General features: G+C 37.9%; 1 protein-coding gene across 1 annotated transcript in view; it reads left to right on the forward strand.

The window, feature by feature from the left end:
* The window catches only part of LOC139743338 (uncharacterized), a gene marked incomplete at its 5' end in the record, with an annotated part of 200183 nt that overhangs the window by 14681 nt on the left and 165094 nt on the right, over positions 1 to 20408 (forward strand). Inside the window, 2 exons of the mRNA XM_071653828.1 lie at positions 8025 to 8138; positions 15440 to 15553. Coding sequence (XP_071509929.1) covers positions 8025 to 8138; positions 15440 to 15553 — 228 coding nt within the window. The remainder of the gene's footprint in view (positions 1 to 8024; positions 8139 to 15439; positions 15554 to 20408) is intronic.

Genomic DNA, 20408 nt, shown 5'->3' on the forward strand with positions numbered 1-20408 from the left:
GGTTCATATCGGTAAGGTGCAGCCCCACGATAACGTTCTGGTTCATCGGCTGCCTCTCCCTCCCCATCTTCCCCTTCAACTTCACGTGCCTCCTTTTCTTCTCCGCTATCGTCAGAGCTGCAGTCTTCATCATCATCATCATCATCATCAATGTCGAAGTTTAACCATATAGGGGAAGACATTATACTCGAGGTACCAGGTATCTGTGCAAGCTAACTTAGTGATAATGTACGTGGTAATGCGTACATGTCGACAGTCAAGTGGGTCGACCGGGAGCGCACATCCCGCGGAGCCCGGGCCTGGCCGGGCTAGCTATCGTGTACGCGCGTGTACCAAGCTAGTAATCTGAGTGCTTGTGCTGAGCGGCGTCTGCTAACTGAGCACAACTCCGTGCTTATACGTCATCAATCGGTTCAGGGGTGTTGGTCACGTGTGTATCTTTTTGCAAAAGCTGCAACGGGGTCCTCCAAAAATGTGATATTTGGGGGAGTTTCTAGAAGTGATAAAAACCGGAACGACACTGACAACATATTTACATTGATAATCATGACATATATTTTACATTTCTTTTGCATATTAAAACATTTTGCAAGCATTTTATTAGGTCTTTAACTTTGAATATAATTCGGCGCAGTGCAATTTTGAATGTGCTTCAACCTCTCAACATCTGTTTTGTTGACATTAAGTTACAGAGAGTGTGAGTAATCCAGCCTACTGAGCATAAGGGATCGAATAGCATGCGTACTGGCCTCCTTTGTGAGCATCTTTCTTATTCTACAAATATTATACTGATGGAAATTGAGAGATTTACAAAGTGCAGTTACCTGATCAGACATCAAGAAGAGTCAATGTAGACACCAAGAGTCTTAATCAGAATTGGAGGGGACAATGAAAGCATTACCGACAGACACCGACACCCTTTGTGGAAGATGATGACTGACAAGTAACAATGCCTCTGTTTTTGCATCATTCAACTGTAACTTGTTCATCACCATCCACTGATTTACATCATGAATGCACCTTTCAATTGTTGATATTGCGTGGTATAAACTATCTGCACATTTAGGATCAATTCAAAGCTAGAATACATTTGAATATCATCGGCGTAAAAGTGAAACAATATTGTGATTCCTGATAATATCACCAAGCGATTTGACATGCAATGTGAAAAGCGTGGGTCTAATTACGGACCCCTGAGGCATGCCATATTCGAATGGACTTCTAATCTGACCTCTCATCCCCAACACAAACTAAAAATTAAAATTCCTTTAACATAAATACATGATGGATAGTCAACTTAGCCCTTGTCTGAAGGACATGTGTACCTTATGGCTCTTCTCTTATTGGAAAAAGGAGCAAAGAAAATGGGATTCCATCGGGATTCGAACCTGAGACCTCCAGATTGGTAGCCCAGTGCTCTACCAACTGAGCTATAGAAAGCCCTAGTTCCGTGTTCGTCCCAGAAACCCTAAATTCTCAAAGCTCAAATGGTTAGAAGCTGTGGCAATGTGTTTGTGTGTGACACACACGTACACACTTGAACCTGGCATAAACCTAAAGGATAATTCAACTTGGGGATTAATGCGAGGGATCACTGAAGTGATACAGCTTTTTGAGTATGTAACAAACTACACAGAAAAACTGACCAGAACGAATATTATTTATTAGTGGAAAAAGGAGCAAAGAAAATGGGATTCCATCGGGATTCGAACCCGAGACCTCCGGATTGCTAGCCCGGTGCTATACCAGCTATGGCTCTTCTAAATACAATAAATTTTGCTTTAAAAGATGACATCGCATATTAGTCGACAAACTCACTCAATTCGACACGGCAAAATAGTCCTGACAACTCGCTTAAGTCGACGCGGCAAAAAAAGTCCCAATTTTCCCCTATGTAATTCCTTGAAAATTTCCTCATCTTAGTCAACTTTTTTAAGTCAACAACTCACGTAAGCCGACATGATTTTCAGTGCCAACTGAGCTGAAATATGTGTTTTCACTCAAATTCTTATCGCCATACTCTGAAAAAAGAACTGTTTTCCCGCTTCGATTCATAGCATTACCACTCGCTAATTCGCTGTACGGCGCAGTACCAATTGCACCATGCCTCCGTTGTCTTGTACGCCTGAATATAAATGGCATACACTTTTACATTACTACTACCCAAGGTAGTTCAATTTCTTTCTCTCTCTCTCTCTCTCTCTCTGAGTGTTTGTGTCTGTGTGTATTGTATGGTGCTGCAGAGGTATTATATCAGTGTGATTTATGGTGCACACATGGAGCTACAGCTGCATTGTCCAATGAGGGTCTAGCAGGAAATTGTTCTTCAACACATTTTTCTTGCATTTTTATCATGTTTGAAATTACACTCATTGAACTGCACACTTGCCTTCTAAGACCCCGTTCACAGTGCGGGGCTGGGCCGAGCCGTGGCCGAGCCGCAGCCGAGCCCAGCCTCAATTGCGGGGCCGAGCCCCGCAATTCTGTCCATTTACAGTGTCGGGCTTGGCCCGGGCTTTTAATTCAAACCTTTCAATATTTTGTCGTAGTGGCGCTCTGCTTGTAAACAAACGCAATTTGGTATAGTCTGGTTTTCAGCCCCTTTACCAACTGGATTCCGTGGCGATGAAGTCACCGTTCGGCAAAGGCCTTTGCCGAAGGAAAAATCCTTTGCAGGACAGAAACCCACCTCAAACTATACTAGTTTTTTGACGTTGACGGGGGTTAATATCCTGAATAGCGAAATAGTACGGGCAGAGGGTCAGGAAGCCAGACTAAATTTGGTACCCGCATTTGGCCCAGTTTGCGTTTACAGTGAGAAAATGCCGGCTCGGCCGCAGCCGAGCCGCGGCCGAGCCGCGGCCAAGACCACCTCCAGAGCATGGCCAAATGCGCCCCCAATTTTGGCCCCACATTTGGCCTTTTGCGCGTTTACACTGAAATGAAGGCCGGGCTTGGCCATGGCCGAGCCCGGCCTTTTTGCTCACTGTAAACGGGGTCTAAGCTAAGTCAAGAACATATTTTGTGTGGTGATAGTAATGTATGCAGTTTTGTCAAATAACCAGATATATCTCACTTCTTCTCTCTGCACTCTCATTATTTGTTCAGTTACATGCAGTTTGCAGGGATATGTTTTTTATGGGTGATGCTCATTAATATGTTCCAAAATTTTCTTCATCCGAAAATGCAAAATGTTATAAGCCTAAATCCTAGTAGGCCTAGGTGCTCGTCATCCACACATGAAATAGGCCCCTTCATTAAGCTGAATATATGTGACGTTAATCATTCGGAAGCGTGGGATTAGAACTCTGGGCCCGTTTCTTGCAACTTTGTGTTTAAATGCAACTCAGAAAATCAAATGCAAGTCTATCAAATCACATGCAATGTTGTATTCAAACGCACGAGCGTTGCACTGGGAAAAGACTTGCATTTTTGCCAACAAAACTAGAAACACAACTCTTAAAAGCAATACAAGTGCGTTGCTGAAAAGACTTTTGATTTCGTATGCCAGGGCTCCACACTAACATTTTTGTTAGTGGCCCGATGGGGCCACCAAAATCCTCAATTTCACATTTTTGGTGGCCCGAGAGAAAAATTTGGTGGCCCGAAAAAAAGCAATAAAAAACATTAAAAGTCCTGTTTTTTTAATGAGTCAAATATTTAAGTTTTATCATAGTAAGAATTGGAAGTTGGACATATTTATCTACTCATAAATAAACCTAAACAAATTTAACTGCTAATTTCCGGCCCAAAAAGTTACAAATTTATTGACATACTTTTCAAAAAATTTTGGTGGCCCGAGGCGGGCCACCAAATTTGCCACCGGCCACCGTTAGTGTCAAGCCCTGCGTATGCAATATCAAATGCAACTTTCGCCGTGACCGAACTTAGCAGGGGAAAGACATTGTAACATTTACACGTCTCAAACTACCAAATTGCAATGCAGCTTAACGAAATATCAATGAAAACATTCTAACAAAGTGTTACAGTTCATTATGTCGAAGGTTTAAATGTCAGTCCAAAATTTCATTAGCCCAAAAGTGGAATGAGGCTTGTTCTTCCAAAGGGTAGTAAATCCGTCGTTGTCGGATTAACAAACTTTCCTTTTTTTGTCCCCGCCGAACAAGTTCGAGCAGGGGACTATGAAACGGGCTCCGTACGTGTGTGTGTCCGTGTGTCCGTCCGTCCGTCCATCCGTCCGTGTGTCCGTCCGTCCGTGTGTCCGTGTGTGCGTCCGTGTGTGATCAAAATCTTCAATTTGCTACTTCTCTGTCATTTATGAGCCAATTTTGATTCTGTTTGCTTTATATGATAGCACTACATGGGAGCTTTGAAACTTCTACAAAGAATTTCAGTCGTGACCTTTGACCTTGACCTTTGACCTATATTGTACATTTTGCTACAAAATGCTACTCCTTCGCCATTTCTAACCCGATTTTGATTCCGTTTGCTTTATATGATGGCACTAGGTGAGGGCTTCAAAACTTCTACACAGAATTTTGACCTTTGCCTTCTTTTACCTTTGACCTTGATTTTTGACCTATATTGTACATTTTGCTACAAAATGCTACTCCTTCGCCATTTCTAACCCGATTTCGATTCCGTTTGCTTTATGTGATGGCACTAGGTGAGGGCTTCAAAACTTCTACACAGAATTTTGACCTTTGCCTTCTTTTACCTTTGACCTTGATTTTTGACCTATATTGTACATTTTGCTACAAAATGCTACTCCTTCGCCATTTCTAACCCGATTTCGATTCCGTTTGCTTTATGTGATGGCACTAGTTGAGGGCTTCAAAACTTCTACACAGAATTTTGACCTTTGCCTTCTTTGACCTTTGACCTTGATTTTTGACCTATATTGTACATTTTGCTACAAAATGCTACTTCTTCGCCATTTCTAACCCGATTTCGATTCCGTTTGCTTTATGTGATGGCACTAGGTGAGGGCTTCAAAACTTGTACACAGAATTTTGACCTTTCCCTTCTTTGACCTTTGACCTTGATTTTTGACCTGTATTGTACATTGGCTACAAAATGCTACTCCTTCGCCATTTCTAACCCGATTTCGATTCCGTTTGCTTTATGTGATGGCACTAGGTGAGGGCTTCAACCTACACAGAATTTTGACCTTTGCCTTCTTTGACCTTTGACCTTGATTTTTGACCTATATTGTACATTTTGCTACAAAATGCTACTCCGCCATTTCTAACCCGATTTTGATTCCGTTTGCTTTATGTGATGGCACTAGGTGAGGGCTTCAAAACTTCTACACAGAATTTTGACCTTTGCCTTCTTTGACCTTTGACCTTGATTTTTGACCTATATTGTACATTGGCTACAAAATGCTACTCCTTCGCCATTTCTAACCCGATTTCGATTCCGTTTGCTTTATGTGATGGCACTAGGTGAGGGCTTCAAAACTTTACACAGAATTTTGACCTTTGCCTTCTTTGACCTTTGACCTTGATTTTTGACCTATATTGTACATTTTGCTACAAAATGCTACTCCTCCATTTCTAACCCGATTTTGATTCCGTTTGCTTTATGTGATGGCACTAGGTGAGGGCTTCAAAACTTCTACACAGAATTTTGACCTTTGCCTTCTTTGACCTTTGACCTTGATTTTTGACCTATATTGTACATTGGCTACAAAATGCTACTCCTTCGCCATTTCTAACCCGATTTCGATTCGTTTGCTTTATGTGATGGCACTAGGTGAGGGCTTCAAAACTTTACACAGAATTTTGACCTTTGCCTTCTTTGACCTTTGACCTTGATTTTTGACCTGTATTGTACATTGGCTATAAAATGCTACTCCTTCGCCATTTCTAACCCGATTTCGATTCCGTTTGCTTTATGTGATGGCACTAGGTGAGGGCTTCAAAACTTTTACACAGAATTTTGACCTTTGACTTCTTTGACCTTTGACCTTGATTTTTTACCTATATTGCACATTTTGCTACAAAATGCTACTTCCGGCGGGGACATATATTACGCACCGCGTAATTTCTACTTTTCCTTGTTTTCAGAGCGGTAATGCTGTGAATCGGAGGGCGAGATCAATTCTTTTTCAGAATATGAATGGCAATAGAAATTTGGGCAAATGATACGGTGACTTTTAATAGGAGAGGCAGTGATAATCATTTCTACAAAATCATACTAAATCAAATGCAAGACTTTTCAGCAGCACACTTGAATTTAAACCACAAAGTTGCATGTGATTTAGGGAATTTGCATTTGATTTTTCAAGTTGAGTTTAGTTGAGTTGAGTAAATATTCTAGAAACAGACCCAGGTTTCCAATCCTGCTCTCCAAAATCTCTCAAGAGATTTTGCAATTGGCGCGTTTACCATCACTAATGAGCGCATGATTTATGCATGAATTAAAATATGATCGTTGCGAAGATACAGTAGGCATCTTTCGACGGCAAAAGGAATAAAATTTTTATAATGAGCCGCATCACGATCCAAATCTTACTCTGTAGATGAGAAATTATTTTCATTTATACGTCGACAAAATGTCTAGACTTATGCATAAGATGACTTTTGCGTATGTCAACATGTTTTACTCAGTCCTGATTATGTTGACTTATGTGAGGTTGGCTGTAGAAAGGTTAGAAGGAAAGCTCTATAATAAGATCATTCATTTTTGAGAAAAGGAGAAGAAGTAGCTTTCTCTAATCTTATTGTTAATATCAGACTTTGCTCTGAACCACACTTTTGCAAATTTGAGCTAATGGCTTTTATGGCATCATGAAACTTTCATGAATTGCTAACACAAATGAATTGTTATAAGTATATTACAAGTACTAGTAATAAAGGAATTTGTTGAACTTTCTTATGCATTATACGTCAGCAAATCCGCACACTTACTAAATTTGTGAAAGTTTTATACAAATCAACCTTTCTGGTTTTACAGTAGCCTCTTTATTTTGTATGACTTAACATGCAATATTTGATATGTTGATAAAGCCATTGCAATTATTCCACGTTTAAAACTTTACCTGTCTATGAAATATATTTGTTCAACTGGAATAGAATTTTAAGTGCCATTATTAATGTATACAGCTAACTCTGCAGAACTGAATTATGAATATACTTACGTAAGGCAGATGTAGAATTATTTTCAAACATGAATGTTAATTAGATAATCTTTTGTTAATTTATTTCAGCTTGTATTGGGTTTCTGAATCTGGGATGTGACTACACCTTAAAACTTCTAGCTGTGCTATTTGTTGCATGTTGAATTAGTTTCATGAATGCACTTGCTCATTGGGGACAACTGTGCAATATGAATCATATTTTTTTTACTCAGATTAAAGGGGCTTGTACAGTACTGGTTGAGGTGGGGATACATGTTTTTTACATTCCTAAGTGAGATAAAGAGAAACTTCTAATGAAATATGAAAGAGCGTTTAATTTTAAGAAGGATTCAACGTTTATTTGATGAAAATTGTTTTTCAAATGGCTGAGATATCCAAAAAAAGTGATAGTAATAAAAGACTATAGGCCACGCCTTTTATTAGGATCTCTTTGTTTCACCTTGTTTTCGGATATCTCAGCCATTTCAAAACCAATTTTCTTCTAATAAACTTTTGATACCCCTTAGAATTGCATGCTCTTTGACATCTTATAGAGTGGTTTCTGAATGTCTCGCAAAATGTTAAAAGCTACATCCTCACCTCGACCAGAACTGTACACATCCTTTAACAGCAACAAAAACATGCTTCCTCTTTAAGGTTGAAAATCCTTGTATGTTCCATATGTAAAATGTGCAATATATCTTGGACTTGCCCTTTAAAAACTGGTATTTTATAAGAATATCTGATCTCCTGTTGAAGTTATGAGACTCATTTTTCGTCAGATAATCATTCAACTGAGTTCAGAATAGAGGATAGGGGGTGTGCTTGCAAAATGTACTTTTCTTTCAAGTGCTTGATAGAAAAAACAATACTCGTATAGATTAAGTTAAATATCAATGTATTGACAAATTCTGTGTACCATTTGTTTTCTTTTTTTCAGAAATCAATGAGTGTGCCAGTTTACCATGTTTGCATGCTGGGACGTGCCTTGATCAAATCGGCCACTACAATTGTTATTGTGCCCGTGGCTGGACAGGTACCAACTGTGAAACACGTGAGTAGGAGCTCTAATATGTGTGTATACATTGCTTCTCTCGATGCAACCAGAATGGTATTCCTTGAATCACACATAATGATGAAGCATACAAACAAGTTTGATTCTATTTGAAATAAACAATTACTGATAGTAAATTTGGCAAGGGTGAAAAATGATGATAACAACATTATCTTGTAAAAATTGTCTCAATGGGCAAAAGGGTTATATACACAAAGAGACATTATTATGCATTTTTCTTACCTCTTATATGCCTAATTTATGCATATTACCCCTATAAAGCGTTGAGGTTTTGTTAAATATCAAATTGTTTTATTATACGCAACCCTCTGTAGTCATCTTTATAATTTTCAACCAAGTTGTTATTTCCAACCTGGATTCAGTTCTGTAAGGACCTATTTTATTGCCGCAGACATTGCTGCAAGCCTGCAACTGCTGCACTTGATCAGTTGTGGTCAATTGGGCAAACTCAAGAAACAAAAAAAATCCTTGTGCTCTCACCAAGGTGACTCCAGGGCTGTTTGAGGCATCTCCAGACAAGGTGATAAACAATATTGGTTTCTAGTCAAGTCACCACTGGAACCATCTTCTTAACATTCTCTATCATCATTGCTGTCTCAGCATCCACAAACTGTGCTGAAGCTGCCTCGTTTAACTCACAAATGTAGAAATGCCCTAGAGGTCAATGATATACATGTCTGCATACATGTGGAACCCCACATATCAAAAATAATTTACATTAATGTGAGGACAAGGAGAAATTAGTGCAAATTAGCATTATTTTAGACCCATTCTTTCTATAAACATGAATTTGACTGAATATGGAAAAGCACACAGAGAAACTAACACCTTCAGTATTCTCGGAATTCTCATATTAGCCTCGTTCACTCCCAAATATGCTGTAATTCACTGTATACGCCGAATATTTTGCGAGATTTTATTTTCGCAGATTTTGCGAGTCAGCTGCTATTCGCGAAATTAAAGACGGGCAAAAATATTGGCTCTGATCCCAATATGAATGTAACGCACCTATACATTTCTCCGTTCAGTGCAGGACTCCACGATCGCGAATTTAACCACTCGCGAAATCGATGAGAAGTCTTGATTCATAAAGATTTACACTTGCTAAATATATGGCGTATACAGTACATAACTTGACTTGTCATAGTTACTCTTCAGTTGAATGTTTCATCGAATCAAGCTTTGAACAAGGGCAGGTGTGAGTTATTGAAGCGAACAGCTAGTGTATGGACAGTGTGTTCATTGTAACATCTCGATGATTGGTGTGTGCCGGTGTCTAATGCAAGAGTGCATTTGCAATCAGGAAAGCCCTTGTAATGAAGCGAAGCTACAATGTCAATATTTCTGTGATAAACATAAATTGTGCATCCTGATGTTCAATTTATGTGACTGATATGCTTAAAAAGTGTGCAGGAGCCATGTTTTGGGGTTGTCCATCTCTCTGGTTATCCATCCCACATATCGTTCTGATGAAAGAAGAACCACTCAGTGGAAGACATATGCTAATTAAATTTTTGGCAAAATTTCTCAAGGTCAGAGGTCACTAAACTTTGACAGAAATTACATTTTCAGCTTTGACATGCACTAGGAAGAGATGTACACTCAGCAAAAAAAGAAAGTAAAGACTTTTTCCAGTTAATATTTTTCATAGACGATTTCGATGAAAATCATTGTGTCATATACCATATTAAAGATTATTTAATTGGCTATCAATGTGGTAGGTTTATACAAAGGGAAACTTTACGCATGAGTGAACACATTCATTTTTGTCCTCCAAGGCAGAAAAGGAAAAATTGCAGAGATTGACATATTGAAATTCATTTGCAAATGCCCTCCAAGGTAGCAATGATAACAAAAGACCAATTTAACGCAGTGAGAGACATGAATAGAATAGCAGAAATAAGTTTCCGTTCCCTCGTTTCTCTTTATATTCTAAAACAAAAACATAGTGGGGAAACTGAAGGTGGAACATGATAATTTTCTATCAATTAATTCAAACTTTAAATGGCAAAGGGATTGCTGCAAAGGTGATAAAATTGACAGAATCTATTCATTTCACCTTTTAATTAAGGAGTTTAAGAATGCATGACACAAATTTAAGAACCAAAAATTATTTCAGATTTTCTTAATTTGGAATAACGCTTCAAATTTAACCCTCTCTGTTACCATTACTTATTCTCTTATGTCTTTTGACTATGGATTTGACAGAAGATTCTTCAATTTCTTCCATTATTGTTATTTTTTGTCTGTCTTTATCTTTGGAGGGTTACAGAGACATTATAGAGATCATAGGTTGAGTTTTGCAAATTAATTTGCATTCTTATTGTGTTGAATTTGTCTTTTGTTACCTCCGCCAAGGGAGGAGGTTATGTTTTCGTTACCGTTACCGTTACCGTTACCGTTGGTTTTTTAGTTTGTCCGTGTGCGAAATAACTCAAAAAGTAGTTAACGGATTGGGATGAAACTTGCAGGAAAGGTTGAGAATGACACAAGTACCAAACAATTAACTTTTGGGAGTGATCCGAGAATTTTTATGGAATTTATGAAGGATTTTTGACATTTTGGCAGGTAGGGTCAATGAACTTGGGAGTTCAGGCTGCGCATATTTGAGGTTTGCCTTCGCGCACTAAAGTGCGTGCTCTAGTTTCTGCTGGGGTGAGGCGTGCCATGCAGCCGAGTATTTATGACGTAACAAAGGCTTCTATATTGGGAAATCTGGCAACTTTCAGCACACAATGCTATAAGTACGTATGGGTGGAAATCACTGATATCTCTACGGAAGAACAAGATCACGAAAATGATTTGCATGCTTGGCGGAGGTCTGCGCTCTCAGAGTGCTTTTCTAGTTCTCATTGTTATATGGAACAGCATACACACCTGAATAACAGCTTGTCCATTTTTAAATTAAGGTAATTAAATTACCTTTAACATGGTATATAAAACACCATTATTAGCCAAATAGTCTATGAGAAAGATGAACTCGAAAAAGTGATTGCCTTTTTTTTTTTACTGAGAGTATTTTAAATAGATTTTAAATAGATTAAAACTGGAAACTGATATCTATAGGCAGAGGGTCAATACTTAAAGGGAATCTCTCCCCTAAAATTTAAATTAAACCATTATTAGCCAAATAGTCCATGAGAAAGATGAACTCGAAAAAGTGTTTGCTTTCTTTTTTTTGCTGAGTGTATTTTAAATAGATTAAGACTGGAAACTGATATCTATAGGCAGAGGGTCAATACTTTAAAGGGAATCTCTCCCCTAAGATTTAAATTTGAGAGGTGTGAGAGCATATCCTAAGAACTCTAGAGAAAATTCTATCCCATCATAAAAAATGCCCGAACTGTGAAATAGTAATTTGAATAAATCAGCACGCACTAGTAGCCAGATCTGAAAATACTAGCCGCGCGTAGACCATCGGTGTGTGCACATTTCCTTCGTTAGCCTCTGTCTGCACACAGCTATATCGAATACATTCTATCGGTACCGCCTCATCGAGCCATATGCATCCGCATGAGTAGATGCTGCCGCGGCTGCCTGTTCAGTGGCCCACAGCAGCGCGGCTGCCTGGTCAGTGGCCCAGCGCAGCGCGGCAGCACCAACCAAGCTAGCTGCGTACGTGGACATTTGCGTGCGTTTGCGTGTTTTGAGAGTATCGTAATACACTGATCATACAGAAAATTATTGAACTACACAATCGAATGCAGTCGATAACGCCAGATGACTTCTCTTAGATCAAGGCGTATGTAATTTTTAGCATTTTAGAGATTGCTCTATGTCTCTTTATATGTAATTACTATATCTCTGTATGTGAGTATCATTGCGCTCTTATATTTCATAGCGGGTTACCAGTACAATAACCTACAATGTACAATGTCAGAAAACTAAATTTCTGTGTACAGATACACTCTAAGGTTAGTGGTCAAGATCACTGAACTGCATCAAAATTTCAATAAATGGCAGAATACAGTGCTTGCCTGAGAAAATGGTAGGTATCCTAGTTTAATTCTTCTTAACTTTTTATCAGGTGATCCGAGTATCCTCTCGGATCACCTTCTGTATCTGTACTGATTCTTTGTTCTTCTTCTTCTTCTTCTTCTTCTTTTTCTTCTTTCTCCTCAAAAGTTGTGCAGAGGTAAACTCAGAAAGTCCTGAGACTATCAATGTCAAAATTATACCATGTATGTATCATGTCCCAAAGACGACAAATCTAATGTATCATTGTGATCAGTCGACCGTGACGTCACTATGACGTCATTATATGAAAACACATTCTCATTCATATATCATGAATGGAATGGAATTATTCAATGAAATTTACGTCACATATATTTCAAGTCAAGCGCATTCTACTCATATTCTCAAAATTCATATTTATCCTTAAAGCGTGCGCGTACGCGCGCGTTGAAATATTTGTATGCTCAAATCGAGCTCAATTTTTTTTTGCATACGTTTCAGACGATTTGGAGCATTTTTGGAAAAATTGAAAAAATTGGACGGACGCGTACGTGCGCGCACATATACGCACGCACAGCTCTTATGCTATAGAAATTTCCCGTTTTTTCACTCTTATCGGATGCCTGAAATGTCAAGGAATATTTCTACCAAGTTTAAAGTCAATCCGATTCAATATGACGTCATACGGGCCCGTCAAAGTTGAAATTCCGCGCGCGCGTCAATGGCGATATACAGTGCAACTATGCCAAAAAACCACCAATTTTAAATCCGAATTTACTCGTCAGAATGGACGGTGACCCCCCATTTTTGTTACATATTCTGAAAGCTGATGAGTTGTACATATCATTTCATGGGTTGGCGATGCTGGAAAAGTGATTAAAAGATATCAAATTTCTTAATAAAATAAAAGAAGTAAATTTTCAAAATGACGTCATCAAATTTCAAGTTCACTCGAGCGTATCTCACTTATCCTTTGCCAATTTTTACCCAGATTTCAGTATGTTGTAGCTTATCAAATGTTCTTTCATTAATGTACTAACAACATTTTGATTAGATGACGGCATCACCTCATAAAAATGGATTGAAAGTAATCTTGTCAAATTTGATCAGTTTACGTGTTATATCAATGGGAGTGCAGTTTTTCTGGAAATGAAAATTGACATGACTATCTTTTTCGAGCACTAGCTCACCTATGCTTCGGTGAATCTCTCTAAGATTTTAATATGTTGTAGCTGAGACTTTGGGCTATCGTTAGTGTGCCCTTCATTTTTTCATACGGTACCGGGATCACGTCCAAAAACTTGGTTGAAATCAAAGCCTATCTTAGATGTATTTTCATATTTCTTTCTTTTTCCAACTTTCTTTGCAATAACTCAAGAAAAACATACCCTATCACCACCATATTTTGCACATGTTTAGTTCATGTCACATACATTATTTCATAAAATAACAATTACTTCATCAGACGCCATCTTGGGTATGTAAATTAAGGTCAAAGGTCATAAATGTTTCATCCTTTATCTTGGTAAATACATGTCCTATCTTTCCCATATTTTGCACATTCAAAGACCATGTTACAAGAATCATTTCACAAAAATAACCACTTTTTGCTCAGAAGCCATCTTGTCTGTGCAAAGTGGGGTCAAATGTCATACGTACTTTTTTCTCTATCTTCGTTATGACGTGTTATCTCTATGGGAGGAAATTTTTCTAGATGTGACAATTGACATGATTGTCTTTATCGAACACTAGCTCACTTATGCTTCGATGACTTTCTCCTAGAATTTAATATGTTGTAGCTGAGACTTTCGGCTATCGTTGTGTACCCTCATTTTTTTCATACGACGTCGACATCACATCAAGAAACTTTGTTGAAAAAATTAAAGCTTATCTTCGATGTACAGAGATATTTCTTTTTCTCTGCAACTTTCTTTGCAATAACTCAAGAAAAACAGCCCCTATCACCTTCATATTTTGCACATCTGTAGTTCATGTCACGTACATTATAATTTCATAAAATAACAACTACTTGATCGGACACTATCTTGGGTATGTAAATTAGGGTCAAAGGTCACAAATGTTTCATCCTGTATCTTGGTGAATACATGTCCTATCTCTCCCATATTTTGCACACGTAAAGACCATGTTACAAGAATCATTTCACAAACTAACCACTTTTTGCTCAGATGCCATCTTCGGTGTCCAAAGTGGGGTCAAAGGTCAAATATACTTCATTGTGTATCTTCGTTAGTGTATACGGAATTCGGTACCAAAGATGGCAGGTCTGACTCCCTTTTCTAAATGAGAATCCAAACATAATACGACCAATGTCCCTAATCTCAGGTGAAAACTGTATGGTCATGCCTTTTGGGATCAGGAATCAAATCATTGATTTCCAAAAAGATCGGATCACCTAATTTGTCAGTCTTGACAAATTCCGAGTCTAGTTAATTGTTGTGATTAGTGCATTTACTTTTTAATTGGCTATATGTAGAGTGTACTGCTGAGCTTAAGCTCGAATTGTCATCCTAGAATACATAGAATCAAAGTGACTTACAGCAAGCATGTGACCGCACATCATAAAATCAACAAAAAGTCGCACACCCTGATCTTACATGAGGACTCAAAATATGTGATATGTATCAAAGTAGTCGATCTTGAGTTTTTGATATTTTCTGAAAGAGAAATTCTTCTACATTATTCTAAAGTCTTAGAACATAAAACAAATGGAAAATTGTGTTTTTACCAGTTTTTCTATATTTCTTTGTAGAATAGTGGGATTACGTGTGTCGTACCAGAGGCCCCTTTCCATTTCTTAAAAATCCTTGACACAGTCTTCACTTTCAACTCCAATAATTTTTGAAAAGATGATGCTGCTGCTTTGAAAGTTGGTATTTGTCATGGATAGAATGTGTTGATAAAGCTTACACAATTTAAGCTTAATTTGATAATCCTTTCATTGTTGCTATGGTATTTTTACATCCTTTTCTTTTTTGTCCCATTCATTGCACTGTAAGCACGGCTTGGTAAGATTGAGCGCTTGAATAGACCCTATACTTTGGAGCCTCTTTTCTCTGTACCACACTTTTCCAGAGTTTTTGCTTTCTTTCCAACATTTAGATAGGTTAGGAGAGTCCATTGCACTTGAGTTAGACATCATTTTAAGGCCTAAAGTCTGCTCTTTCAGAATTTGCCTGTAACTAAAAATTCATCTCTGGCAACATTTTGTTGGTTTTGTGATGCAGGTGACATGTGCAGTCCGCTGTTGTGTATCTGAATCATTCTGATCCTTTTCGTTTGATGTGTAATTTTTCCTGTTGCAGCGCGGAATGTGTGTGAAACACTGCCTTGTCTGAATGGAGCGACTTGTGTGGATTTCCAGACATTTGGTATTTGCCTCTGCCCCACTGGTTACAGTGGTGTTATTTGTCAAAATGGTAAGTCAGTGCCTGTTTTGCCCACAATCAAATAACATTTCACCTGACTTGCATAGATCTTCAACTACTTCAGATAATGTGAAAAACACAACTGAGTCTATTTCGTGCAAATAATTTTTTTACTAGATAGTTGAAGATTGTAGGTTTCATATGACTGCTTATTTGCTTTAAAATAGAGATATATTCATTAAAAAGACATTTTTCTCTTGCGATTCAGAGATCCTATTTCACAATAGATTTTCATAATTTAGAGAGGTAAATTCAATAGACTAATAATTATGAAGATCACTCCTGAGCATTCTGGATTAAATACAATGATAATTATTACATGTTTGACAGAGTTTCTAGTCTATCAGGATAATACTAATTTGTTTGTTATTTTCAAACTTGTGTAAGAAAGTTCGAAACGCCTTATAGGGTATGGTATACAAGTATATGCCACAATAGCAAAATTTGCCATTTAGGGAATGTGATGGTCCTGGTAAAGCCATGTTGGGTATAGGTGTATTTTCAGGTGTCACACCATTAACGTGGTCACAGATTGGATGTGCCATAGTATGCCATTCGTGGCATCATGTATGGTCCATTACCATTCTAGAGTGCTTGGTTGCCAATGGGTATCACATGTGCTTTAAAGGACTTTATAAGTGGATATCTTGTTGGTCTGAAGACTAAGTTGCAACCAGGTTGCAACTGTGCTTCTTCTTCTCTTTCTTCTGGTTAAGTTTGCCTCCTTCAATACACTGAAAATTTTTGCAGACTGTATTATTTACATTATAATACAGTTTATTTACAGATATTCACAAGTACATAGACTTCGTTTACCATGTAGGGCTGGGCCAAGCCTGGCCTCAATTGCGGTACTCGGCCCCGCAGTTCAGTGGATTTACAGTGGCTGGCTTGGCTTGGGCTGCATTCAAACCTTTCAATATTTTGTTGTAGTGGTGCTCTGCTTGTAAACAAACCAGAGCCGTAAATAGAGAACAAACGATTATTTGGGAGCGCGCCAGGGTCACAGTGTAGAAGCACTGGTGCAGGCTACGGTTTTTATAAAAGGCGAACTTTCGAACATCATACTCACAACTGCTCTTTCCTTACTTTTTATCTGCTTTCTACGCACAAGAACACAAGGATATGGACAAGGACGAATGAAACTATATAGTACAGTTATGATGATTTGATGATAACCTAAATTTAAACACAAATTTGGAAATACTACCTGTCCTCGTACTGACATGCTAATGATGAAGATTCTGTAGCGTACACCGAAGACTTTTTGCTGAACGTGGGATTATGACGTCATGATGTCACAATCATTGCACTTTTGGGGTTGCAATTTGGTACCACATTTGGCCCAGCTTGCGTTCACAGGGAGAAAAGGCTGGGCGGAGCCCGAATCGAGTCGAATGTTGCACTCTAGTCTTTATTCAATTCTTCACCTTGTTCTGTATGCGCATGTGCCCAATTGTGTACGCATTTATGTGTGTATGGTAAAACTGCAAGTGAAACAATGAATGATAAACTGTATGAACATGTTAAACATACATTTCAGGGATCACAGTAGGTTGAACAAATATAGTTCTCAATAAACAAAAAGGTTTTGCTTTTTCTGAACAAACAATACACTTGAACTCCATTATACATGTGTAATACATCCATGTATTCCTCCATGTATTCACTAAACATCATGAAATGATTGACAGTTCTGTAACTTTGTCATCCATTTACTGTTGCAATGTCTGGAAAACATTTAATGTTTGCAGGTCAATCTACAAATTAAGGCCCTGCAACACACTTACAGACTTGTGCTCTTCTAAGCTTAGAAGCCATACCCTTCTGACGCATTCAGATTACAGATCTTGTCCCTTTCTGCGACATGATGCAATAAATTGCAAAAGTTTGTGTGGAAATATGAAGGTAACATACTCTAGAAAATTTATACACATAACTTTAGGTTTCCACAAGGTAAATAACATTTCCTTTAAGCCAGTGCTGTTTAAGAGGCTCTAGAGTTTTAATTTCCTTTCACACAGAGATCTAGAAGTGATTCAGCCTGTGCCCAAAATGTTGCCATTATGTATGAGATGACATACGAGTGTAAGACGGAAAGCATGTATCAGTATCTGAATACCGACGTCTTGATATGCATTATATCCACATTGTTCAGACAGCAAAGTTATCACTAGCCTCTGCCATTAACATTACTGGTGTCAAATCCAACCTGGATTTTTATGCCACCGCCACGAAGTGTCGCCGGAGGCATTATGTTTTCGGGTTGTCCGTCCGTTCGCAATAAATTTTGTGGACAGCGTAACTAAAAAAAGCTTAAGGTATCCTAATTAGACTTGGTATGCATATGCATGAGTGGACGAAATTGTGCCTATTAACTTTTGGGTGCACATGCTTAAGGTCAAAGGTCATATGCTCAAAATTTCACTATTTCACTAGTTATCCTACATAGGATTTCTTTGCGTAGATCACCTCTAAATTGTTACAAGGCTGAAGTGTTGTGAGATCACAATTCCTGTTTGATACTACAGTCTTCAATCAGATGCTCATCAGAATGAGTTTTCCATCCCATTTATTCTTGGAGATCTGTGTGCTCATAAATGAGAACAGTTCTTTTTTTTATCACTTATTTTTTACGAAGCAGCTTTTTCAATCATACTTTGAGATTTGAGTGCTGCCATCACCATCTCTTGTTAGTTGACCACACATTGTTGCTTTTAATTTTTACTTATAAATTTTAAGATAATTCTCCTCAGGATAATTATCCTATACAACATCAATGTGTGCTCAGTCTCCCTAGTCATGTGCACCTCCAGAAAAGCCAGGTGTCTCTTGTATTAAAGGTGAAGCAAAGTGTTCAAAATGAAGAATAAGAAAAACGATAGTAGAGAAGAGCTCCGGAACACCTTTAGTTGTTTGTTTTGTTTTGTTTTTATTTGGGGGGGGGGGGGGGCAAAGTCTCGATGGGGGGCACATTTACGTGACAGTGTGAGGTCCTCAGCAATGGAGCAAGGTGAGGGTGGATACCCCCCTCCCATGGTAGGGACTTTTGTAAAAAGAGAGTATAAAATTAATATGTATATTATGATTTTTTTTCCATCATCATTATTGTGTCATTCATTTTCATGTGCATGTCTGTGTAATGATTTTTGTACTTCATAACTCACTTTTTCTACTGCGCCTTGAGCATGTTATGTGGAATTGGCGCATTATAAGTACTCTGTATTATTATTATTATTGTTATTATTAAAAGTCATGTTTACAGAGCATTTAAAAAAAATTCTAGGGAATTAAACATAGTGAAAAATCACTGCAAAAGATTATGATCATAACTTATGAAAACGATTAATTTTACTATTTCAAGTACAGGCAGAGCTAGCGAGCGCTTCGGAATGTATAGATTTTCAGGTCTGATCAATTAAATTCTGTATTACACAATAACATTTGTTATTTAAGAATACAGTAATTAATGAATGGAGTATATGTGTGCATGTCACAGTCATGTCAGGATATGTGTGCATGTCACAGTCATGTCAGGATTACGATCAATATTTTTCGCATGTTGTTAAGATTTGCAAATAGCACCTGACTTGCAAAAATAAGAACCACACAAAATATATGTTGTATACAATAATTGATATCATTGTGGGTAGTTAAACAGGAGCTAATTTTGAACAATGAACAAAACAGCTGCGATCAGTGCAGTTCATATTGGTAAAGCTCTTGATGTATGGGTGAACAATAGTTTTGACCTACACAGTAGATTAGAGATCTTTGTGCACAACATGATGTCCAGTCATGTGCCACCAAGTAGGCCAAACCCATTGATGAGGACTTTGCTCAAACCTTAAGTCACACACTACTCCCAGTTTCATTTTATCCCCAACTAATATTCATCTCACATTTTCCATCATTTGAAATCTAGATCCTTGCTTTAACTACTTTGTTTAAAGGGCATTTCCCTTCCAAGACAGTTAACCATCTTTTATTAAATTTTGTGTTCCTCTTTCTGATGAATTAAAAAAAAAAAAAAACATTTTTTACATGATTTTGTAACTCACACCTGAAATCATGCCAAATCGCATGCATTTTCTTTTATTTCATGTGAAATCAACAAGTGGAGCATTGTTTCTGTTGGTACAAAAGGTTAGTAGAGAGAAGAGATAATTAGGTGATCCGAATATCCTTCGGATCACCTTCTGTATCTGTACTGATTGTTTATTTCTGGACAAAAGTTGTGCAGAGGTTAGCTCAGAAAGTGCATTGCCTCTCAATGTCAAAATTATACCATACATGCATCATGTCGCAAAGACGACAGCGCAAGTAAAATCATAGTGATCAGTCGACCGTGACGTCACTATGACGTCATTATATGAAAACACATTTTCATGCATATCTCATTAATGGAATGGAATATTTTAATGAAATTTACGTCACATATATTTCAAGTCAAGTGGATTCTACTCATATTCTCAAATTTCATTTTTATATCAAAACGCGCACGTACGCGCACGTTGAAATATTTGTATGCTCAAATTGAGCTCAATTTTTTTTTGCACACGTTTCAGACCATTTGGAGCATTTTTTGAAAAATTGAAAAAATTGGACGGACGCGTACGCGCGCGCACATATTCGCACGCACAGCTAATATGAAATAGAAATGTTCAATTTTTTCACACGGATCGGATGTCCGAAATGTCAAGGAATAGTTCTACCAAGTTTTAAGTTGATCCGATTCAATATGACGTCATACGGGCCCGTCAAATTCAAAATTCCGCGCGTGCGTCAATGGGGATACACAGTGCAACTATGCCAAAAAACCGCCAATTTTAAATTCAATTTTACT

This window comes from Diadema antillarum, unplaced genomic scaffold (genome assembly GCF_040938485.1).
Source record: "Diadema antillarum isolate AM-2024a unplaced genomic scaffold, OU_Dant_1.0 seq00001070_RagTag, whole genome shotgun sequence".
NCBI classification, from domain to species: Eukaryota; Metazoa; Echinodermata; class Echinoidea; order Diadematoida; family Diadematidae; genus Diadema; species Diadema antillarum.